General features: G+C 40.5%; 1 protein-coding gene across 4 annotated transcripts in view; it reads right to left on the reverse strand.

Moving 5' to 3' along the window:
* The window catches only part of TTC13 (tetratricopeptide repeat domain 13), a 77741-nt gene that overhangs the window by 51085 nt on the left and 924 nt on the right, over positions 1-25732 (reverse strand). For all 4 annotated transcript variants that reach the window (XM_056113627.1, XM_056113626.1, XM_056113629.1 and 1 more), the window contains exons 2-4: positions 9548-9642; positions 3818-3893; positions 1754-1824 (exon numbers count right to left, since the gene is read on the reverse strand). In XM_056113627.1, coding sequence (XP_055969602.1) covers positions 1754-1824; positions 3818-3893; positions 9548-9642 — 242 coding nt within the window. The remainder of the gene's footprint in view (positions 1-1753; positions 1825-3817; positions 3894-9547; positions 9643-25732) is intronic.

Consider the following 25732-nt stretch of genomic DNA (forward strand, 5'->3'; position numbering starts at 1 on the left):
TGGGCATGGTGGTGGTAGTACCCAGCACAGGATCCAAATATCATGGTTGTCTTTGGGGCCCTAGCACTGAACAGTCTGGTCCAGTTTGCTGAGAGTTGCTGGGAATCGTTCCCCTGAGCACTACTTGGAGGATCTCTGAAAAAAAGTGTTATAATTAATTTCCCAGTTGTTTCTTCTGTATACTGTGTACCACCAGTTGTATTTCAACCACCTGCTGTTTGTCCATTCCTTCCCCAGAAAAAACAAAACAAACAAAAACCAAAAAACTAACAAAACTTGAATCACCAGAAAAACAATCCAACCTTACAAGCCATATATTCTCAAACATAAATTTTCCAGTTGAAAGTAACCCATTACGTATCAATTAATGAAGTGATTAAATTTCAATATGTTAACCTTTTCTTTGACCAAAAAAATTCTAATTACTTTCTGAATGCAACTATAAGAGAAACCAATTGTACAACAATATATAGACAACAGAAAGAAAAAGCCATTAAAACCCTAAGGTTGTAGAAAACTACTGAAAAACATTTCCAATATTAAGAAGCTTTGGAGATAGTTAATAACATCTAGGTAGACAAAACAACTGGCCAGTGTATGGCAGAGTGGATTAAAATTTGAGCAACTAACTGCAGCTCATGTTTTGTTCATAGTACTCTTCTGGACATAGACATCAACAGTTAGTTATCAGTCAAACATTTAAAAAAATACAGCTAAATAATATAAAATTTAACACTGATAACATTAGACTGCACTAGGGACTTCTTTGCAAGTTCTTTGCATATATTAACAAGATTTCAATGCAGTAAACCAATCAATAAAGGCCCAACATTCCCGCTGAAGTTTCATAAGTATACTTTAAGATGAGAAACAAATCCATAAAGGAAATTGAAGTTAACTGTGCAGATCGAGTCCTGAATTCAAAGTTAAACAAATTACAAGATTTCCAATGTTTACATCTCAAAGAAGATACTGAGTTAGAGGGGAAGGTGAACTGAAGCTAATGTTTATCCTTTTTAAACCTGTATCTGAATCCTATCTCTGCCACTTGATGACAGGAAGAGCACAAATTGCCTGGCCAGGTCTTCTGATTTCATTCTTCTCATTTAATACAAAGTACCATAAAGATGGAATGGAGTGATAGCACAGCAGGTAGGGTATTTGCCTTGCATGCGGCCGACCCGGGTTTGATTCCTCCATCCTTCTCGGAGAGCCTGGCAAGCTACCGAGAGTACCCTGCCCGCATGGCAGAGCCTGGCAAGCTCCCCGTGGCATATTCGATATGCCAAAAACAGTAACAAGTCTCACAATGGAGACGTTACTGGTGCCCGCTTGAGCAAATCGATGAACAACAGGACGACAGTGCAACAGTGCTACCACAAAGATGAAATGGAAATGGGGCCAGAGAGACAGTACGATAGGTAGGGTGATAGCCTTGCACAAGGCTGACTCAGGTTTAATCCCTGGCATCCCGTAAGGGCCCCCAAGCACCACGAGGAGTGATTCCTGTATGCAGAGCCAGGAGTAACCCCTGAGTATTGCCTGGTGTGGTCCTAAAACAAACAAACAAAATTACATGAAAGTATGCTAAATACCTATGCCTGCACTAAGAAAATGCTGTAAGCTGACTTCCTTCACTTTTTTGCAAAATCTTAAAATAAAAGGTTTATTTTACCACAGCATATTCTCTATGCATAAATCTGTGTTTCTGTCAAAAGTAACACCTGAAAGTAACATTATGAAGAATAATTACCTGAAGCATTGTTGAAAAATGTCTTATTGCTTCATCGTAGAGACCACTGCCAATCAACACATAAGCAATAGCTATGAAAAAAAAATGCAAAAATATTAAAGGAAGAATACAGGATCTCAAATAGGAATCAGTAAATAATTATTTTTGAGTCTTAAAAGACTACACTAAAGATCAGAAATGACTAAAGAAAACCTAAATAAGGTGGTTAGTAAAGTCTTCTGTGATTTAGTACTTGCTAATCAGTCTTCTAGTCCCATCCAGATTTAAATTATTAAAATCATCTATAAAATATCTGTCCACAAAAAATAATTCTTTATCCATCTTTCTATAATAAATATCTGGTGAATGAATAAGTGAGTACAAAAAGTGTAGTTGCAGGGGCTGGAGAGATAGCACAGCGGGTAGGGTGTTTGCCTTGCACACGGCCAACTCGGGTTCGATTCCCAGCATCCCATATGGTCCCCTGAGCACCGCCAGGAGTAACTCCTGAGTGAAGTGCCAGGAATAACCCCTGAGCATCGCTGGGTGTGACTCAAAAAGCAAAAAAAAAAAAAAAAAAGTGTAGTTTCAGGAGACAGATACTATACTTAGGAACATGTTTAAATTACTGTCCATGTATAGGTTGTTGAACTCTACCAAAATAAAGCCAAATGCAGTTTTCAAATCTATCTAAAAGTAAACACTTATTGGAAAAATCCCCAAATAATCCATTAAAAAAAAAAACCTCAAATTCAAATCTTACACAAATTAAAAATAACTATTAGGATCAAAATTTTGCTATGAATCCAAAGAAATAAAGAAAAAGAGCTGATGTATCTAAAATTCTCATAGAAATAATTACTAACCACCAACTCCACATGTCCTTGCACTATACAAGTTGATAGCAACTGTTTTTACAAGAAAAAAGTAGGGAGGTACAGAGGCTACTTAGATAATAATTATTGCAGGTAATAGAAAATTAACAAAATGACCATTACAAGAAGCTCAATCTTGGTGCTGGAGCAATAGTACAGTGGGTAGGGTGTTTGCCTTGCATGTGGCCAACCCAGGTTCAATCCCCAGAATCCCATATGGTACCCTGTGCACTGCCAGGAGTAATTCCTGAGTGCAAAACCAAAAGTCAGGAGTAACACCTGAGCATTGCCCTGTGTGACCTCCCCCCACAAAAAAAGAAGTTCAATCAATATGAAAGGCATATGGTTACAGAAAGAATAAAACAGTTACGTGTAAATTAGAAAAAAATTCTGCAGATCATTTGGGCCACGAGGCTCTATGTGAGAATAGGTGCCGATGTAAAGTCTGTCAGATGCACCATTCTGTCCTGAGGTCTGTCCTGCTGAGGTTATTTCCACTTTTCCAAATATTAGGACTAGACTATAAAGAAGACACAGTCAAAGTCTACTAGACACTGACAAAATCAAAACACTTTCTGGGAAATAGGTACATAGCTACCAGTAAAGTTACTGGTTTTGGTTCCTAAAAAACAAAGAAAAAAACTATCCGCAAGGAAGATGTTTTTTGGGTTTTTTTTTGTAGATTTTTTTTGCAGACTCATTTGCAGATTTCAATCCATTTAATTTTTGTACACTCACAATAACTAACTTGTATCATGACCTTTAAAATTAATTTAAAAACAGCTACCTTATTGAACAAAATGTTAAGATAGTGTGACTCTATTCTTCTTTCCTTTAATATTGTTTATTGATAAAAAAACACCTTTTAATATTAACAGCTCATAAAAACTCATTGCAAAAGTATTAATTTCTACCTGTTTCATGAGTAACAGCTCAGAAATCATGACCATAATTATTAATTTCCATATAAAAAGATGAAGAATAGTTTTTACTGAACTATCCAGCTAAACTTTTTACTTTAGTACATATTAATGTGGATCCCCACAGAGACTGAACCATAGAGACTGATCTTAAAGACTGAATTTAAGATCAAACCATTTATATTAGCCAGTTTCTGTGCTTTTTCTGTTCACCATCCTGCCTAGTAGCTCTACATATAATTCTACATCCTAGACAATCCCACAAGAATGTCTCCCACTTCAAGATTCACCTAGTTCTTCATTTGTGCTGTCATTATCAGTAGCAAACGGAAATCTCTTTTGTTCTGCAATAGACTTGGCCTGGCTCTGAAAAAAAATACAAAAACAAGAAACATACATAAATTTTAATTTATTACAAATAAAAGAACTATAGAAAACCTTTATTTCAAAACATTAAAACTATCAAATAAAGCCAGGAATGTGGATCAGTGGTACAGCTCATTTCTTGCAAGTATGAGGCCCAGAGTTTAATTCTAAGTGCCATATTTAGAAAACAAAGCTACAGAATCTCAATTTTTTAAAAAATTTTATTGAATCACCATGAAAAAGTTACAAGCTTTCATATTTGGGTTACAATCACACAATGATCAAACACCCACCCCTCCACCAGTGCACATTCCCCACCACCAATCTCCCCATATACCCCCCTTCGACTCTCCCCCCGCCACCATGGCAGAATCTCAATTTTAAAACAATTTTTAAATTAAAAAAAATCATTAAAAGAAAAAAAGCTTACAAACTACCAAGTAAAATAAATCTGGAAGTGAAAGAAAATTACTAGATGGTTTTCACTCAACATAGAATATCACTTAAACTAAAACAAACTGACAAAGCACAGTAAAAATAACTCTTTACTGCAGGAGAAGGGGAATGGATACAATGGATAGAGGTCATTTTGATATATGATTGCACTAGACTTAGATAGTGGATACAGTCACACACACACACACACACACACACACACAGATGTAAATCTGTACTTATAAAATTTTACTCATGTTAAAGTACTGTAAACCAATGTAAATAAAATTTGGTTTAAATGAAACTTTGAAAGGCTATATCTGGGGAGTAGGAGATAGGATGGTAGATGATGCTCAGGAGTAGGGTACAATACCTAACACATGGTCCCTCCTGGGCTGGAGTGATAGCACAGCTGTAGGGCGTTTGCCTTGCACGCAGCCAATATGGCCGACCCAAGTTCGATTCCTCTGCCCCTCTCGGAGAGCCCGGCAAGCTACCGAGAGTATCTCGCCCGCACGGCAGAGCCTGGCAAGCTACCGTGATGTATTCAATATGCCAAACACAGTAACAACAAGTCTCACGATGGAGATGTTACTGGGCCCGCTCGAGCAAATCGATGGTCCCTCCAAGGATCACTGGTAATCCCGGAAGCCCCTAGCACCACTATCTCTAGCACCTCAAGGTCTGAACATCATATCGTTGAGACCTTGTACTTAATAACAGACCAGCTTGCCTGAGAATCATTGATGGGCCCTCAACTTCCAGAACACCAATTGAGACACACTCACCCCACATGGAAGCAAGGAAATACTCACTTATAGTCGTATCAATCACCTATGTTAAGGATAGCTTGTTTAGGGAACCACTTTACTTCTGCCTCTTATTATCAGTGGTCCTATTTCTTGGTACAAATATCTTTTTTACTTCCAGAAGAATTCATTTGCTGGCTGCTTCAACACTCCCTCCATAGTCTCTTTAATGACTCAATTATATTGTAAAGATCACATTCGAGTTACCACTCCTCCAGTGTAGCATAATAGAATTTTGATTTTTAAATTATAAACATACTGTAAGAATGTGTGGTATTCTCAAGTTATACTGAGAATGCCATAAGAGAACAAAGAAAATCTGACCAGAAAACAAAGCATTCTAGGAAAGTACAATAAAAGGACAAACATAAACATCCAAATTAATGTAACATATTTGCCCATGAAGAAATCACGCAGAAACAAATATGCACATCTGGCAGGAGAGCTAAAACAAAGTGGAAACTCAAGAAAACAGAACAAATAAGTTTGCTTACTAACTTTAACTATTTTATAAGCAGTTTTTGTACACCATACAAAATAATGGCTCTACCTAATATTGGCAATAAACTATGCTTAATAAGATTAAGCTGCATTTCACCAGAATATCTGACTATTGACACAAAGTTGAGAAACGTTTAGCTTAATAGTACATATTAAAGTGTAACTTCATTCCAGATTCACTTATATTGTAATTAATATTTCCACACACTGGGGGCCAGAGAGATAGTACTGTGAGTAGGGTGTTTGCCCTGTATGCTGCCAACCTGGGTGTTGGATTATAGTTCCAAGTATTTTAGGCCTCCTACTGCAAAGAACTTAGGTTAACTGAATTATGCCCACTACAGTGCTCCTGCTCCTGGGGGCAATCCCTATCCATATTGGGGCACTTCCAATCCTCTGTGTTTATCTTTAACCTCTCCTTTGTGTTCTTCCCTTATCTGTTAGTCACAAACATCTCCATCAGACACACTAACTTATAAAGTGAAAGCTTCTGATGGCTCTGAATTTTGTATATGTAAGCGAAATACTGCTTTTCTCTTTCCTTTATGTCCTTTGTATATTTTTATTTTAGAGCAATGTCCTTTTTGTATAGACACAGGAAGACAGTTAATGTCATATATTTATGATATAGGAGTTAACTGACTCTGAAATATTTACTCCTGGGTATCCATCATACTTACTTGACAAGCCTCTGTTGCCCTTTGAGTGACCTTAGTTCCTTACATCTCACAGCGGTACCACTGAGGGTCTTGGATGGACCCAGGGCAAGCCATAGGTGCCCTGGCTTCAACATGGGACAGCCTAAGCACCAAGAGTACAGTCATGGAACAAACTCTGACATGACACAAAAAGAAGTAACTGAACAAGGACCCTTTTGGAGTTAGGAAAAACTAACCTGGCCTGAGTATTGTAGTCTGGGAAATATAGTGAGATATCTCCAGGAAAAACCACCTTTTGTATAGAAAAAAGCCTTTATCTCTTGCTGTGTTTATAGTGTCACTTTCCTCCTGTTGTTCATCGATTTGCTGAGTGGGCCCAGTAACATCTCCATCGTGAGACTTGTTGTTATGGTGTTTGGAATATCAAAAACGTCACAGCAGCTTGCCAGGCCTTGCCGGCCAGGCGAGATACTCTCGGTAGCTTGCCAGGCTCTCTGAGAGGGGCGGGGGAATCGAACCCGCCTGGGTCACCTGGGTCGGCCATACGAAAGGCAAACACTCTATCTGCTGTGCTACCGATCCAGCTTAGTGTTTATACAAAATGATTAAAAGTATTATTAAGAATCAAATTCAATGATTATATAAATGAATTACCAGTAAAGGAAAGAAGAAAGCAATATGCCCTTAGATAGAATTCTGCCCTTGGGCGGATCTCCTAGAGGGAATTTAGAGTGCTGGAGCCCCTAATGAAATTCCATCCTTGGGTGAATCTCCTAGAAAAATGTCCCCTGAAGAAAGGACTTTACATCTGTTCAGTGTTTATGCTAAAGGTCAACCACACCTGCTCCCCCTCCCCCCCACGCAACCCTTCACAATGTCTCTATAATAATCCTGATGAATTTGAATGAAGTACCACTGATTACCAGCCAGTAGCCCTGTTCCTTCGCCCATTGGTCAGGGTATGGTCATTGGCTCTTACCACACCAGGGGATCCCTATCGCTATGGGTTGGTGATTCAGATATCTAGGTTCAATCTCCAGAATCCCATATGGTCCCCTGAGCACTGACATAATGATTCCTGAATGAAGAACCAGGAGTAACCTCTGAGTATTTTTAGATGTGGCCAAACAAAGATAAACAAACAAACAAAACCCCCCGCACGTATACAAAAAGCTAAGACACAAGGGGTGGGAGAGCTCTCACTTTTGGCAAAACTATATAGTGTCAAAAAACAGTGTCACTTTAGTTATATAATTTCATCTTTTTTCGCTTTTGTGCACATTTGGGTTTGCTCAGGGTATACTCCTAGTTTTATACTGAGGGATCACTCTTGGTAGTGCTAGGGAGACCATATATGGTGCCAGAGACTGAACCTCAACCCTTGAACTCTCTCCAATCCTTAAATTCCCCGTTTTGAAAAATTCACAGTCCATGTGTTTATAGACATAATTGTCAAATAAATTAAAAAACGGTATACCAAAAATGTATATGCTACTTAGCTAATTGGTATTTATTAGTCATGATAAAATGCAGTCTATTGAGTGTCACTGATTCATTAATGTACCTAATGTAATTAAGGTATTTTCAACTATATTTGCTCTATGTGTAAAATCCATAGAGTCATGTTTAAACACAGCATGATATTTTGGTTTACTAATAAAACAAATCAATAAGAAGTCACTTCTGGGTCAGAGATAATATGGGGGGGAGAGTGAATGCCTTTTACAACCAACCTAGGTTCGACCCCCAGTAACTTCTAAGCTCTGCCAAGAGTGATACCTGAGCACAGAGCCAAGAGTAAGCCCTGAACACAGCAGGTGTGGCCCCAAAACAAAATAACAATAAGCTACTTCTTAAAATATAAGGCTAGAAGAATGTCCCATAACAGGAGAATCATTGTTCTCAATTCCTCCATTCAGAACTTCAGACAAAATGAAACATCTGAAAATTTTAAGCTATGGGTATGATTTACACTTTATTCTTTAATAATTCGTGGGTAACTATCAGCTCTTTCTTATTCAGTTTTATTCCTGAGCGTTTTAACACGTGGGAAAGTCACAAGTCTTCCTCAAGCTAAAGTAGACTTATTAACACATGAAGTGATAACAGCACAATTATACACCTGGGAGTGACCAATCACCTATCCTTCCTTTCTGACAGGTGTTTACAGACAAGTACACAATGCAAAAGATTTATAGAAAAGAAGCCTATAAATAATTCCTTTAATACTTAAAAAAGTCCATTGTTTCATCCAATATTCAATGTCATTTATCTATCATTTACCAGGCTTTGTGCGAAAAAAAAAAACCCATGGAATGAATAAAAAATATTTTTAAAATGAGGACAGAAATAAAATTCCATAAAGAAATCATTTATCAAGCAACATCAAGTATATGATAAATGCATATCTGATTTAAACTACCTTTATTATATTAAAAACAAAATATCATCTTTCATGTGCAGCTGTCTTCTGTGGACATAGGTGAGAAGATCAGGAAAGTTTAAACACACAGCCCCGCATTGCTAGTACAACAATTCAAATCCATCCTTCAGATTCTGCTTATAATTCAATCCCCAAAAGGTATCTTGACTTACTTCCCTAATTTAAGGGAAATTATGTTGACTCTGCTTTTTTTTAATGATATGCATAACCGTACTTCTTTGTTTACTTACACAATTATTTGGTTAGCAATCACAGAAATCATGAGCAGAGATGAAAGTTATCTGGCTCATCATTTTATTTTTGTTTGTTTTGGGGCCACACCTTGAAGTGCTAAGGGCTTACTCCTGGCTTAGTACTCAGAGGACCATATCTGATGCCAGGGATCAAACCCAGGTTGGCCATATGTAGCAAGCACCTACCAGCTGTACCATTGCTCCTGCCCTGGGTCATCACTTTATTCCTAGTACTTACAAAAATTTGGCATATAATAAATAGGTGCAAGATATATATCTGAAAATTGAATGAATGAAGAGACTAAAATAAAGGAGACAATTTCAACCTAAGGGAAACGAAATGCTACCATTAATACCTCCAATATGTTACTAACTAGTATCAACTCAAACTGGAAATGCAACAAGTAGAAAATATTAAGTTATCAGTAATAAGTTCCCTCATAATTCTAAGAGTCTAATCCCTATCATTGGTTGAGATTATCCAATTTATGTTTAAATGTGTTGAGTAGTAATGAACTTACTACTACACAAGACAACCCATTCTATTTTGAGTAAACAGAAAGAAGATGCATACCAGAATCTTTTCAGTGTTGAGGGAAAGTAAAGAGTCACAGGGTAGTGATCCTTTGGGTTCGCAGTCTGAGTCATGGAAGTTCATAAAGGATGACTCTGGAAAGCAAACATTCTTTGTTATTCTGGTTCCTCATGCCCACCAGGAATGATTCCTCAATGCAGAGCCAGGAGTAAACCCTAAGCACCACAAGTCAAATAAATAAAAATTTTAAAAAGATAGTACCCAGGAAAAGTGCACATCTTTCATGCAGCCAACACAGTTGGATCCCTAGTACATATACCACCCCCCCCCAAAGCATCTCCCTGGTGACCCAGGAACTCTAAGGAGCACCTTAACTAAGAGTGTAAGTACTGCAATTAAGAGTATGTGTCACGGGGCTGGAGTGATAATACAGTGGGTAGGATGTTTGCTTACACACGGCTGACTCGGGTTCGATTCCCAGCATCCCATATGGTCCCCCGAGTACCGCCAGGAGTAATTCCTGAGTGCAAAGCCAGGCGTAACCCCTGTGCATCTCTGGGTGTGACCCAAAAAGCCAAAAAAAAAAAAAAGAGTACGTGTCAGTACCACAACTTGGCCATTGCAACATGCGAGGGAGCATAAATTTAAAAATCGAGGCCATTTATCATTTGCTCTCATGAAGAGGCATAAAAATAACATTCATCATCAAAAGTAAAACATGCCGATGACATGCCCACGGCCCCAGAAGCACAAGGACTTAATGCAGAAACCAGCAGATTGGAGCAGAAAAGTGAACGGACTATGCGTTAATCCACGCCATCATGCCTGCCCGGAGGGGAAAGGGTATTGCTCCCTTTCCTCCCTCTCCTCTCTGGAAAGAAAGATGGCGGCGGCCGCATGGGAGCCTTGTGGAGAGCAGGTATGAGCTGGGGGTGTGGGGGCGACTAAAACCTCATGGGAAGGGGGGCGTTCCAGCCCGTTCCTCATGCCCTACCGAGGTCACCAGTTGCCCCTCCCCCCCAGCAGCTCTCTGACACGCCCACAACTCCAGAGAACAGAAACCAATCTCTTAATTATTTGACTTTTAATAGAAATACTTCCAGGGTTAATAAGTAAAACAGGAGAAATCCAAAACCGCGCGGCCACTATTGCGGCTGTGCGACAACATTTAATTCTTGAACCCAGCTGTAGAAAGCAAATCATTTCACAATGCTTTTTCAACATGTGTGATTGGGGGGGGTAAACTCTAAATAATAATGGTGCATCTTTTATCGAAACAATGAATCTAGTCAAAGTAGACAGAGTGTTAACTGGAATTCATCTGCCTGCAGGCATTGGGAGGGGTGGGAGGTGGGGTTTTATTGGGGTTCTTCATGGTAAAAGATGAGTATTGGTGAGGGGAAATGTGTTTAATATTTGCATGACTGAGACCTAAACCTGAAAGCTTTGTAACTTTTCCCACAATGATTCAATAAATAAATAATTAAAAAAACATGCCTATAAGTGTATAGAGCTTTTAAAGTATTATCCTAATCTTGAAATATCTATATTTAAAAGCTAGTGAGACCAAGGGCTACCATCTTCTTCATAGGGCTTGTGCTATAAGAAATGACTTTTATTAAACCTGAAACTTTCTGAAAGATGTTTAAGTAGAAGAAGAGACAACTTTATTCCTGGCAACACCACAGTGAACAGAGTGGCAAGAAGAACAGTACATTTCCTCACTACTCTATGACTCAGTCTGTGTTAAAAATAAGCTAGCTGTGGGGGGTGGAGGGGGTTGGGAGGGATACTGGGATCATTGGTGTGGAGAATGGGCACTGGTGGAGGGATGGGTACTCGATCATTGTATAACTGAAACCCAAGCACAAAAATGTGTAAGTCTACAACTGTACCTCATGGTGACAGTGACAATCAATTTATCATTGACTTACAATATTGTGGAATTCCAGGAGTTTAGCTTCATTCACCTCTTTGTGTGTAGGTGTCACCACCTCCACTATCGCTGTCACTGTCCTCCCACTGTTCATCGATTTTCTCGAGTGGGCCCAGTAACGTCTCCATTGTGAGACTTTGTTGTTACTGTGTTTGGCATATCGAATATGTCACAGGTAGCTTGCCAGGCTTTGCCGTACAGGTGAGATACTCTTGGTAGCTTGCTGGGCTCTCCAAGAGAGGAATCGAACTCAGGTTGGCCCTGTCGACTGTGTGCAAAGCAAATGCTCTACCCGCTGTGCTATCATTCCAGCCCATCACCTCCACAATTAAAAAAAAGAGAGCAATCTATCCTAAATATGATATATTTTTTTAAACAAAGAAAACTAGTAAGGGAAAAACAAAGGCAAAAATCATCAGAACTGAAGATTTTATCTATAGAACATGGTGGGGCAGGGAAGTGGGAGGGAGGGGTCATTGGGACATTGAGGGAGAGAAGTGGGCTTTCCGGTGGTGCATGTGGTTATTGGAATGATGTTTCTATGAAAAGTATGAGTAACAATATTTTAAATCCCACTAACTGAAAATTATTTAAAAACATGCAAAAGAAAATTCTACCCATATAGACTATCAATAAAAATATTTATAACTGGAATACCAATAAACTGTGGGAAATTTTTACTATCGTGTGTGAGATCACTCGATCACTTGACTTCCCATTAATCGTCGATTTGCTTGAGCAGGCGCCAATAATGTCTCCATTTGTCCCTGTCGCATGCTAGTGTAGCCCAATGGCATCTGTTCGTTCTAGGAACACGAAGAGTCTCAAACCGATCCTTCATGATCTTGATGAAGAAGTCTGACCATCTGGTAGGTGGGTGGCCACCCGGTCTTTTGACATCCCGTGGAATCCAGTCAGTAACGGCTCTAGTCCAGCGGTTGTTTCTAAATCTCATCACATGTCCAGCCCATCTAATTTTTGATGCCTTGGCAAATGAGACAGTGTCCCTGATTCTTGATCATCGACGGAGTTGAAACTCCCGATTCTTTCTCTCATTTGAGTGAAACGTGATTCTCCAAGCATAGCTCTTTCAATTCCTCTTTGTGTGTGAGATAAGATTTAAATAAAATATAGTATTTTAAAAATATGCCAGCTACTTTACAATGTCGGGCTGTAGCGATAGCACAGCGGGTAGGGAATTTGCCTTACACGCAGCCAACATGGCCGACCCGAGTTCGATTCCTCCGTCCCTCTTGGAGAGCCTGGCAAGCTACCAAGAGTATCTCGCCCCCATGGCAAAGCCTGGCAAGCTCCCCGTGACGTATTCGATATGCCAAACACAGTAACAAGTCTCACAATGTTATTGGGCCCGCTCGAGCAAATCGATGAACAACAGGAGGACCGTGACCGTGACCGTGACTTACAATGTCAAATTGAGTGGTAGGAGGAGCCTGGTGATGTGCTTACAGCTTACTCCTGGCTCCTTTATGGGATCACTCCAGGTGGGCTCAGGAGGCCATATATGGTGCGGGGAACCCAACTGGGTCAGCCAGTGGAAAGGAAGTGCCCTACCTGCTGTACTATCTCTCCAGACCTTCACTGTCAAATTTGCTGTTCTGCATTTTTTTTTTTTTTTAAAAAAAGGTGGAGGAGGAAGAGGTGTGAGGAGGAGGAATTAACCACAAAGTTATACATTATGAAAACAGATAATCAGGTTAAAGGAGGAAAGGCGCAAGCAACCATATTAACATACAGTGTTGGATAACACTGTTTTGTCCTTACTCCTCCTGCAGGAAGCTTAGGCTTGTTGACTTACTCCCACTACAGTGCTCCCAAGCACACCCAATTCCATCAGACACTCCTAATCCTCTGTGTTTATCTCTAATCTCCTTTGTTAAATCATTTCTCCCCCTATCTGTTAATCACTTATATTCCCAATCAGACCCAGCAACATGTAAAGTCAAATTCTTCTGAGGGCTATGGATTTTGTACAAGTAAGTCAAAGACTGTTTTTCTCTTTCCTTTAAGTCCTTTGCATAGCTTAAAGCAATGTTCTTTTGTATATACACAAACTGTTAATGCTATGCGTTTGTAACCTGGGAATTAACTGACTCCAAATATTTACTCCTGGGCATCCATCATATTTACTTGACTTTAGCTTCAATTGCCCTTATTTCCTAACACTCTCAAAAGGAGCGTCCTGACAAGGGACTTAGATAGACCCAGGGCAAGCTGTAAGCTACCCTGGCATCAAAAATGGACAGGCCTGGGGCTGGAGTGATAGCACAGCAGGGAAGACATTTGCCTTACACTCAGCTGACCTGGGTTTGATTCCCAGCATCCCATATGGTCCCCCAAGCACCACCAGGAGTAATTCCTGAGTGCAAAGCCAGGAGTAACCCCTGAGTATCGCCGGTGTGACCCAAAAAGAAAAACAAAACAAAATGAAACAAAAAAAAAATGGACAGGCCAAGTGCCATAAGAAGTCTAATAACATGGTCATGGAACAAACTCTCATGACCCAAAAAGAAGTAACTAAATAAGGACCCTGCTGAAGGTAGGAAAGACTAATCTGGCCTGAGTCTGGAATATATAGCAAGATGTCCTCAAGAAGAGCCACCCTTTATACTTAATATCTCTTGCTGTGTTCATACAAAATGACTAGAAATATTAGTATTTAATATGATTGTTTAAATAGATTACTAGCTTAAGGGAAGGAGAAGGCAATACAACCTTAGGTGGAATCCCACCCTTGAGCAGATCTCGCAGTAATCTAGAGTGCTGAACCCCCAGAGAAGATTTTGTCCTAGAAGAAGTTCCTCTAAAGGAAGGACTTTCCATCTGTTTATTGATAGCACAGCGGGTGGGGCGTTTGCCTTGCATGCCGTTGACCTGGCTGACCTGAGTTCGATTCCTCCGCCCCTCTTGGAGAGCCCAGCAAGCTACCAAGAGTATTTCGCATGCACGCCAAAGCCTGGCAAGCTACCCGTGACATATTCGATATGCCAACACACTGTAACAAGAAGTCTCACAATGGTGACATTACTGGGCCTGCTCGAGCAAATCAATGAAGTGACAATGTTTAAACTATGTGCATCCCCGCCCTTCACAATTTCTATATAACTAACACTGTGAGACTTGAGAAACAGGTCACTGATTACCAACCAGCCTGTGGTCCCCTTCCTTTCCTTTGTTCCTTGCTTCTCCATCACCATCCACGGCCTCGGAAGGTGGTTCTTGGCTACCAAATGCACCAACATTTGAACTCACAGTACGGGTTACCATAGTTGCTATGACCGGCATAAAATTACATTCCTAACTTCCTTATAAACCAGAACAAATAAAGGAAATAGTGTTTGTCATAAAAATTTCCTTCTTGGAGCTGGGAGGCTGGGGGGGAAGGGCACCGAAGACATTGTACATGGATAAAGTACTTGCTTTTCATGCAGCTGACCAGGTTTGATACCCCTCACCCCATATGCCCTTGAGCCCCACCATGAGTGATCCCTGAATGCAGAACCAAGAGTAAGCGCTGAGCATCACTGGGTGTGGCTCCAAAACAAATAAAACATTTCCTTCTATGACCCCAGAGAGATACTACTAGGAAAGGCGTTCACCTTGCACACAGCCTACCCATGAGCATTGCCAAGAAAAGACCACTGAGCACAGAGCCAGGAGTAAGCCATGAGCATTGCTGGGTGTGGCCCAAACCCCAATTTCTCTTCTCCAAAATGTCCATGATTTCCTACCTCTAAGGTACTGCAATGATTTAAATGTGGGAGCAGGGCCAGAGCAATAGTACAGCGGGCAGGGCATTTGCCTTGCACATGGCCAAACTGGGTTTAATCCCCAGCATCCCATATGGTTCCCCAAGCACCACCAGGAGTAATTCTTGAGTGCAGAGCCAGGAGTAACTCCCTGAGCATCGCCGAGTGTGACCCAAAAAGCAAATAAATAAATAAATGTGGGAGCAATAAAATCAATTTCACTGATTTAAAAGGCAATTACTTGAGACCAAAGATACAGTACAGTGGATAGGGTGCTTGCCTTGCAGGCAGCTGATCTCGGTTGGATCTCTGGCACATCATATAGTCTCATGAGCACTGCCAAGAGTGAACTGATCCCTGACCATAAAAGTAACCCGTAAGCACTGCCAGATATATCAAAATCAAGCTAAATAAATAAAAATAAAAAGCAATTACTTAGGAAAGGCATTATATATACACTGACAAATATAATAAATAAAAATCTGACTGTGAAGAACACAACTCAGTTCATAGTTATTTCCTTATCTTTTAGGAATTAATGAATTTTAAATGAAAAGCCAGAAACTCGCGCTTTTTTTTAATACAATACCAGCTTTTATTGTTATTTATTTGTATTCATTTCACATCTTTCAAAGAGCTCAATTTCAACACATGCAAACTTAAGGCTTTTTGAGATTCTGTGGGGTGGAGTTGGGGCAGAGTTAGAAGCAATGTTTCCATTGCTTCCTTTATTTCTCCACGCCATGATCCTAGCTTAAGCACTGGGCAGGTTTCAGTCAGGGAAGTCAGTTCCCAAATTTTATTACTTCCCCCAAACACAGAAAACCCATCAAATGATCTAGAGTGACATATATAGCTTATATACCTTATATATTATATATGTATAATTTGTTAAATCACTATGAGTTACAAAGTTACAAAGATACTCATGATTAAGTTCCAGGTGAACAATGTACTAGCACCAATCCCTTCACCAGTGTCTACTACCCTCCATCAATGTTCCCAGTTTCCCTCCATTTAAAGAAAAATTAAATATGACCTTGATATCTACATTTTGAGGAAATTGGAATAAATTGCTAGTAGCAATTGGTTTATTCTTACTACACTTCCAAGTGGAAGGATTCACATCACTGATCAGGACCAGTAAGTTTTTAAACTCCCTTCTCTACCACTACATAGTTTCACCATTATGAAATGTTTTTTTTTAAAATATATATACCAATCTAGTCCCTTGTGTGATTACATATTTATTTCCACGGTTTCCTTTATCTATGAGATCAAAATGCTGAAATGCTGGTTGTTAGACAAGGCCTGCACTGCCTTTATAATCTCAACACCCTTCTAGAGAAACTCACACTCCTGGTTGTTAGACAAGGCCTGCACTGTCTTTATAATCTCAATACCCTTCTAGAGAAACTCACACTCTTGACTATGAAAAAAACACTGGAAAAGTAAACTCATATTTAAGATTACTAATTTCAACTAAGAAAATTACTCCAGGCTATGGCAAGCATCATCCTCAATGGGGAAAAACTAAGAGCCTTCCCTTTAAGATCAGGGACGAGACAAGGATGCCCACTCTCTCCACTTCTGTTCAATATAGTACTGGAAGTACTTGCAAAAGTGGTCAGGCAAGAAAAATATATTAAGGGCATTCAGATACGTAAGGAAGAAATCAAGCTCTCACTATTCGCAGATGATATGATACTATACTTAGAGAACCCTAAAACCTCTACCAAGAAACACCTAGAAATAACAGACTTGTATAGTAAAGTAGCAGGCTATAAAATCAATACCCCAAAGTCCATGGCTTTCCTATACGCAAATAATGAGAGAGAAGAAAGTGACATGAAAAAAGCAATATAGTTCACAACTGTGCCTCAGGAAATCAAATACCTTGGAATCAGCTTAACTAAGGAGGTAAAAGATCTGTACAAAGAAACTACAAAACACTACTTCAGGAAATAAAAGAAGACAAGAAGAAATGGAAAGATATCCCCTGCTCAAGGATTCGGAGAATTAACATTGTCAAAATGGCAATACTTCCCAAAGCATTGTACAAATTCAATGTGATCCCTATAAGGATACCCATGACATTTTTCAAAGAAATGGAGCAAACACTCCTGAAATTCCTATAGAACAACAAGCCCCCACGAATAGCTAAGGCAATTCTTGGGAAAAAGAAAATGGGAGGAATCAACCACTGCAACCTCAAACTCTACTACAAAGAGGTAATAATTAAAACAGCATGGCACTGGAACAAAGGCAGAGCTGCAAACCAATGGAACAATGTTGAATATACTGACACCCCTCTCCCCCAATGTATGATCACCTAGTCTTTGATAAGGGAGCAGGAAATGTGAAGTGGAGCAAGGAAAACCTCTTTAACAAATTGTGCTGGCAAAACTGGACGGCTACATGCAAAAACAATGGACTCAGAACTCTGCCTAACACCATGTACAAAAGTAAGATCAAAATGAATTAAAGACCTCAACATCTGACCAGAATCCATAAGGTACATTGAAGACAAGGTTGGCAAAACCCTCTAAGACATTGAAGCTAACAGTATCTTCAAAGATGACACTGGCCAAGCTAGTGAAAACAGAAATAAACAAATGGGACTATCTCAAACTAAGAAGCTTTTGCACCTCAAAAGAAACAGTGACCAAAATACAAAGACAGTGTACAGAATGGGAAAGATATTCATCTAATATCCATCCAATAAGGGGTTGATATCAAGGATTTACAAAGAACTGGTTGAACTTCACAAGAAGAAAACATCCAACCCCATCAAAAAAATGGGGTGATGAAAAGAACAGAAACTTTCTCAAAGAAATCTGAATGGCTAAAAGGCACACAAGAAAATGCTCTACATTACTAATCATCAAGGAGATGCAGATCAAAACAACAATGAGATATCATCTCCCACCACAGAGACTGGCACACGTCCGAAAGAACAAAAGCAACTGGTGCTGGCAAGGATGTGGCGAGAAAGGGTCCCTCCTTCACTGCTGGTGGGAATGTCGACTGGTTCAACCCTTTTGGAAAACAGTGTGGACGATTCTCAAAAAATTAGAAATTGAGCTCTCATTTGACCCAACAATAATACTCCTAGGAATATATCACAGAAGGGCAAAAAAATATAGTCGAAATGACATCTGCACTTCTATGTTCAATGCTGCACTGTTCACAATAGCCAAGATCTGGAAAAAAACAGAGCTCCCAAGAACAGATGACTGGTTAAAGAAACTTTGGTACATCTATACAATGGAATACTATGCAGCTGTTGGAAAAGATGAAGTCATGAAATTTGCATACAAGTGGTTCTACATGGAAGGTACCACGCTAAGTGAAATGAGTCAGGAAAAGAGGGACAGACAGATAGAAAGACTGCACTCATCTGGGGAATATGAGGTAACAGAATGGGAGACAAACACCCAAGAATAGTTGAGATAAGTACCAGGAAGTCTGCTCCATGGCTTGGAAGCCAGCAGCACATGCCGGGGGGGGGGGGGGGGGGGGAGGGGGGGGAGAGACAGCTCAGATAGAGAAGGGAACACCAAATAAAGGGTCTTTGGAGGATTCGCTCAGGATAGGAGATGTGTGCTGAGAGTAGACTATGGTCCGAATACAACGGCCACTCAATACCTCTATTGCAAAGCACAACACCCTAAAGGAGAGAGAGAGAGAGAGAGAGAGAGAGAGAGAGAGAGAGAGAGAGAGAGAGAGAGAGAGCGAGCGCAAAAGAGAATTCCCTGCCACAGAGGTGGAACTGGGTGGGGGGGGGTTAAGGGAGGGGTGGGAGGGTTACTAGGACCATTGGTGGTGGAGAGTGGGCACTGGTGGAGGGATGGGTACTCAATCATTGTATGACTGAAATCCAATCACTAAAGTTTGTAAGTCTACAACTGTACCTCATGGTGTTTCACTAATAAAAATTAAATTAAAAAAAAAGAAAAGAAAAAGAAAATTACTCCAGGCTATAAATTAATCATTTAACTATTAAATTACATTTTAGATTTTCTTTAAAGAACAAAAAGGCATATCTAATATAGATGAATGTTACATTTGATTAAAATGCACTGTACGTTCAGTAAAAAACAGCAAATGACCTGAATTCTTACATCAATGGCCAAATTATAATGTACCAACCCTGAGTATTCCAGATCCTTAGCCTAGAAGATAGTTAAAAAAGATAGGGGCAAAAGAAAGTAGAGCATATGTTTTGCATCAAGAGGCCCAAGTTCGAATGCCCTGCCACAGAGGCAGGGTGGGATGGAGGGGAAGGGGGGTGGAAGGGATACTGGGATCCATGGTGGTGGAAAATGGGCACTGGTGGAGGGATGGGTATTTGATCATTGTATAATCAAAACCCAAGCACAAAAATTTGTAAGTCTACAACTGTACCTTATAGTGATTCAGTAATAAAAATTAATAAAAAAAATTTTAAAAAAAGAGGCCCAAGTTCAATTCCTACATGAATATGGTCCCCTGAGCAATACCAGGAGTGATTCCTGAGCACCAAGCCAGAGTAGTCCCTGAACACTGCCAGGTGTGATCACCAACCAAAATCAACAAAACAAACTGCTAATGTATATGCTTTGCATTCCTAAGGCCCAGGTTCAATCCTTAGTACCGCATGGTTACTTACACACTTACACACACACACACACATACACACACACACACCAGATCTATTACATTAGGATGTCATATATAATTAAGATCTCTCCAATTTTACTTTACTTGGGTCTTTGCACATATCACTTTACCTACCAGAGGTCTTCTCTGGTCACTTCTCAGAGTCTTCACATTACTCTTTAATCTTTGAAGCATTTATCATTGGCCCTATTTTATTTCTTGCTAATTTCTTCCTCCACCAGAACTAGGCTCCTTTAGGAACTCAGCCACTTGTGCCATATCCCTGAGTCTATAAAGTAAACAGCATCTAACAGGTATGCAAATAGCTTTTCAGGGAAAAAGCAGACCCTTTGGCGCTCTAGTTCAAAAGAATACTTTTAATGAAGGATTCTTCAATCGATATATCACGATCATGATCATCCTGTTGTTTGTCGATTGCCTTGAGCAGGCACCAGTAACATCTCCTTCGTCCTTGCCCTGAGATTCTATAAAGTGCCACATTCAAGGCTCTTTCAGGGTTAGGAGAATGAGACCCATCATTGTTACTGGTATTTGGCATATCAGGTATGCCACGGGGAGTTTGCCAGACTCTGCTGTGTGGGCAGGTTACATTTGGTAGCCTGCCAGGTTGTCCAAAGAAATCGATATAAATAAATATAAATGTCTAGAAGGCATTCAGAAATAGTTTTTAATAAATAAGTCTTTTTTTTCTTTTTTTTTTCTTGGGCTGGAGCGATAGCACAGCGGTAGGGCGTTCGTCTTACAAGCGGCCAACATGGCCGACCCGAGTTCGATTCCTCTGCTCCTCTCGGAGAGCCCGGCAAGCTACCGAGAGTATTCGATATGCCAAACACAGTAACAACAAAGTCTCTAATGGAGACGTTACTGGGCCCGCTCGAGCAAATCGACGATCAACGGGAGGGCCTTTACCTTTTACCTTACCTTTAAATAAGTCTTAAGGGTATAAGATTTTTATCATTAATAGATTAGGTATAAGATTTTTATCATTAATAGATTATTAAGATATCCTACTATTATACATGTGTTACTGAGGAGATAACACACAAGTGGTAAGGAAGCCAGGTGCAAACTCTAGCTCAACTCTTAACATGGAAAATTTCTTAATTTTTTAACCTCAGTACTCCATCTACCTAGATAAAATCTAGGTATGTTAGGAGAATTCAGTAAGAGCAAAGCATTGTTTTAACTATAAAATTGGCAGAAGGAGGCAAAGGATGGCAGAAAAACTTTTGTTCCTTATTTCTTAATACAATTAAAAACAAAGCAAATTAAAAAACGACTCTATTTCGTTATATTGTTTTTTTCCCCTTCTTTCATAAGTTTGTGGTTATAACATACCTTTAAAATAAAAAATATATAAAAATATGCTGGAAGAGAATCAGTTTGAATGGGTAGCTAAGAAACAGAAAAGCTCAAGCTAAGACTTAAGGACCTGGGGATACCTGAGCTTATAGTTTACATAGCTATATATCTAGGTGGACTTGGCTTATTGAGCATGAAGTTGCTCCTCAGGCCTGATTCACTGAAAGGTGGTCCACATGGTGGATTATCCAGACCAAGGGCTCCCAACAACAGCCACTGTCATTAGTCTGTAATTACACTGAGGGTTCAGTCCTAAAAGAATACAAACACAGGCTCATCAGGTACACAGAATGAGACCCACGCAGGCATCAACTCACCATTTGAGAACATTTCTGAAACATTGGCCTGCTTATAGGTGTACTCTGTGTAGGGGTTGGTTTGAAATGGACAAGCTTGGAACCAGATAGGCCAGAAGTGACAACAATATGAGAGGAGATTTGTTTGATTCTAAAGAATTGATTAGTTCTGAATCACTTACCTACACCCTTGTGCTGATCACATGGACTCTGGATACAGATCATGAACCATATCAGGTTAAATCCTTAATTTGTTCCTACATCTGTTCTTCACATGACAGAAAGGGACTGAGAAAGATTTCATATGATCCAGCATCTACTTAATTGTCTGAGATAAGAAGGGAGAAACTAAGAAACATTTTGGGAATCTCTACAACAAAGATAGCTTTTGTCACATCTTGTAACCAGTAAAGCTAAAGGAAATAGCTAGAACCACAGCAGAATATAAGCAGCTGATTCTGGAAAGCTTTCCTGGGACAGACAGTGGCAGCAGCCACCAAACCACTTTAACACCTATGGCAGCTTCTATAACATTTGCATCAGAAAAGGGAAGCTGTCTGAAAGACTAAAACCACACATTTGCAATAGCACGTTTTTAATTGCAAACATACAAAATACTACAATGTAAGAGGCAGAAAGAACAAACATTTAAGTAAATTATGCTTAAAGCTTCATAATAGTGTCCATCCTCTGAGGTATAGACATTATATAATAATCTCCAATGTGAAAGCAGGTAAATACACAGAAGGCTTTCTCCAAATGTTTAGTTTCTGTGAACCTACATTACCTGGGGGAAAAGACTGATAAAGATCAGAGAGGGCACAAATTAAGACTCTGAGAAAAAGACATAAACCTGATGCCACAAACTGAAATGAATCACCTAGATATCAGTCAATTCCATAACAGTGATTTATATCTTCTAGTTCCTTAAATGGGTTGGAGCGATAGCACAGCGGGTAGGGCATTTGCCTTGCACGCGGCCGACCTGGGTTCGACTCCTCCGCCCCTCTCAGAGAGCCCAGTAAGCTACTGAGAGTATCTTGCCCACACGGCAAAGCCTGGCAAACTACCCATGACGTATTCGATATGTCAAACACAGTAACAAGTCTCACAATGGAGACGTTATTGGGCAAATTGATGAACAACAGGAGGACAGTGCAGTGCTAAAGTCCCTTAAACAGCGAAGAACTGAAAGACTACAGGAGGAAAGGGCAAACAAAAACTTGCACAGTACACACCTACCACATGTCAGTGAATACTACAGACATGTCCTCCTACCTACAACCGCTTTAAGAGTTTAAGATAACAATTTGCCTGGGGCCTGACCACCTTGACACCTCCTTTCACAGCTGTGGGACCTTGGGAAATGATGATGGTCACTGTGCCTCAGTTTCTTCATCTAAGAGAAGAAACTCCCCAGGTGGTAAAAGTTACAAAGAAAGCAGGCTAACCAACCTAGCTCTTAGAATAGCAACTAGCACACAGCAAGCCCTCCATGTATCAGCTGTTTCTCATTTTTACCACAGCAGCCTTGGGAAGAAAATATACCTTGTAAGTTGCTACAGTAATAGTATCTTTCATTTACAGAGGAGGCAATTTTGCAAAGGTGGGCAATTAACTTGTTCAGTCACAGGAAATAAGAGGTAAAAAACCATTCTTCAGGGGTATGGTGCCACCAGCAGGTCAATTTGTACCTGTGAGGCGAGTGCATCAGTAGCCTGATGGCGCCTTCAGACTTCCAGATACCCCAAAATTGCTGCTGTGCCTTTGGCCGGACCCCAAAAACTTGGGGCAAAGTTTACCAAGAAAGTAACCGATCAAAAGTTACGTATGTGGGAGACACACCCACAAACCACCTCGGGCTCAGCTATATAATTGGAGGCATGGCCTCTCTGGTTTCTGATTGAACTGCTTAATGATCCCAGAGACTCAGAAACAAATCTCGAAACCCAAGGGATTTTGGCAGAAATGCATCTGGTCCCTGCAATGGGTTACTGGCGCTGGGCCAATCCAGGTGGGAATAGGTTTCATGCCTTGGCCTGTTCCCTCTGCTCCCCCTGGCGGTCCGGTGGCCGCCATCCTCCAGAGGCCACTGGATAGACAGGTTTGGGCCCCCCTGCAGCAACGAGACACGTGGGGCCTCATAGGATCAGGGTGGAGCCAGCCCTTTCCTCCCTGTCCAAAGGAGACCCCGAGTTGCCGCCCATGAAAAGCCTTTCTGGCTCCTGATCAAGCTGTTTAACAGCCATGATCCCAGAGACTCAGGGACAAATCTTGGAACCCAGCAGATTTTGGCAGAAATCCCTCCAGATTTAAGTGTTAAAATTTCGGAATTTCAAAATCGTGCGGCCACGCAACATCATGTTATTCTTAACCAGCAATGAAAAACAAATTGTCTACTGTTGCCTTTTCAGCAGATCTAAGTGTTGAGGTAAAATCCCAAATAATAATGGTGGGTCTGGTGGCAAAATATTGAATGTGATCAAAATAGAGAGTAATGTGAAAATCATCTGCCCCTCAGGTAGGGGGAGGGTGAGGGATGGGGGCATACTGGGGTTTTTGGTGGTGGAGAATGGGCACTGGTGAAGGGATGGGTGTTTCATTGTATGACTGAGACTTAAACCCCAAAGCTTTGTAACTGCTCTCACGGTGATTAATAAATAAAATTATAAAAAATGGAAAAAAAAGTAAGGTGAAGTTCATGCCCAATTCAATTTGCTAATCAGTTGCTGAATAAATAGCAGTACTCCTACATATAAAAAAAAATTTGCCAAAGATCTATGCCTATGTTCTTGGTTTTCTTTTGTATCAGTCAGTATTTAATATTGTTAAGGGTTTTTAATCTGTTGAACTAGTTTTCTTCTTTTAGCAAACCAAACCAGTGCTATAAACTGATGAGTGTAGTTTTATTTCCTCTAGTGGTGTTGGGGATCCAATCCAGGACCCCCACTTGGCAGACAGATACTCTGCTCTGCTTCTAGTCACAAGCCCAGGCCCTGAATAGCAGTATTAAAATGTAATATTTTCATTTAAAAAAAAAAGCCATTCTTGTTCTACTCTGCAATATCGTCTACCTTAGCCAAGGCCTCCTGCAAAATAAGTCAGCTATACCTTAGAGAGAGACTGAAGGGTCAGACTGTGCTGAAAGGAAGTCCCGGTGTGCTAATCTTAACCTCTCATGTCAACACCAAGGACAAAATATTTATACAAAGTTAGAGAGAATACTGCTGTCTCGCCATAGATACATAGCTAGTGAATTAGTCTGAATCTCAAAAGCAAGTCTTGAGGAGACACATGGGGAAAGGAGGAAGCGGGGACGGGGAGTGCAGGGAAGAGCAAAAGGAGGGAAATGAAAAGCAAAGAGATTTTTCTATAGAATTTAAAAACAAAATACTTGTGTATTTTGCCCCTGAGATATTTTGAATGAGGTCAACAGTACCTAAACTAATGAATACGCTGGTCTAGTTCTAATACACACAGCTGTGCCAGACACAGACTAAAGGCCTACAGGGCCCTTTTTATCCTCTTGACAGGACAAAGGTCAACCTTACCTAGATGCCAGACAACAATGAGCAAACTAAACAGGCTTGCTCTGTGGTTCACTCTCAACTGCAGGGCTCGAATTTTTAGAGTTGTGGGTTTTTCCCTCCCAGTGTTCATTTTTTAATTTTTTCAAAGCCATTCATAATTGGGGTTGGAGCGGTAACGCAGCGGGTAGGGCATTTGCCTTGCACGAGGACAACCCAGGTTGATTCCTCCATCCCTCTCAAAGAGCCGGGCAAACTACTGAGAGTGTCCCGCCTGCAAGGCAGAGCCTGGCAAGCTTCCCATGGCATATGGGATATGCCAAAAACAGTAACAAGTCTCACAATGGAGACGTTACTGGTGCCCGCTCAACTACGGGAGGGCAGTGCTACAGTGCTACAGTTCATAATTGAATTTCTGTCACACAGTATTCCAATACCCATGCATCCACTAGTGTATATTTCCCAGCACAAGTGTCCCCCAGGTTCCTCCCATCACCCTCCAACTCCCACCAGCTGCCTGCCTCTATGCTCTATGGCAGGTGCTTTCCTTCTCTCTCTCTCTCTCTCTCTCTCTCTCTCTCTCTCTCTCTCTCTCTCTCTCTCTCTCTCTCTCTTCCCTTCCCCCTTTTTGGGCATTGCGGTTTGCAATATTGATACTGAAAATCCCTTTCCCT

Source organism: Sorex fumeus, unplaced genomic scaffold, assembly GCF_029834395.1.
Source record: "Sorex fumeus unplaced genomic scaffold, SorFum_2.1 ptg000021l, whole genome shotgun sequence".
In the NCBI taxonomy this organism is placed as follows: domain Eukaryota; kingdom Metazoa; phylum Chordata; class Mammalia; order Eulipotyphla; family Soricidae; genus Sorex; species Sorex fumeus.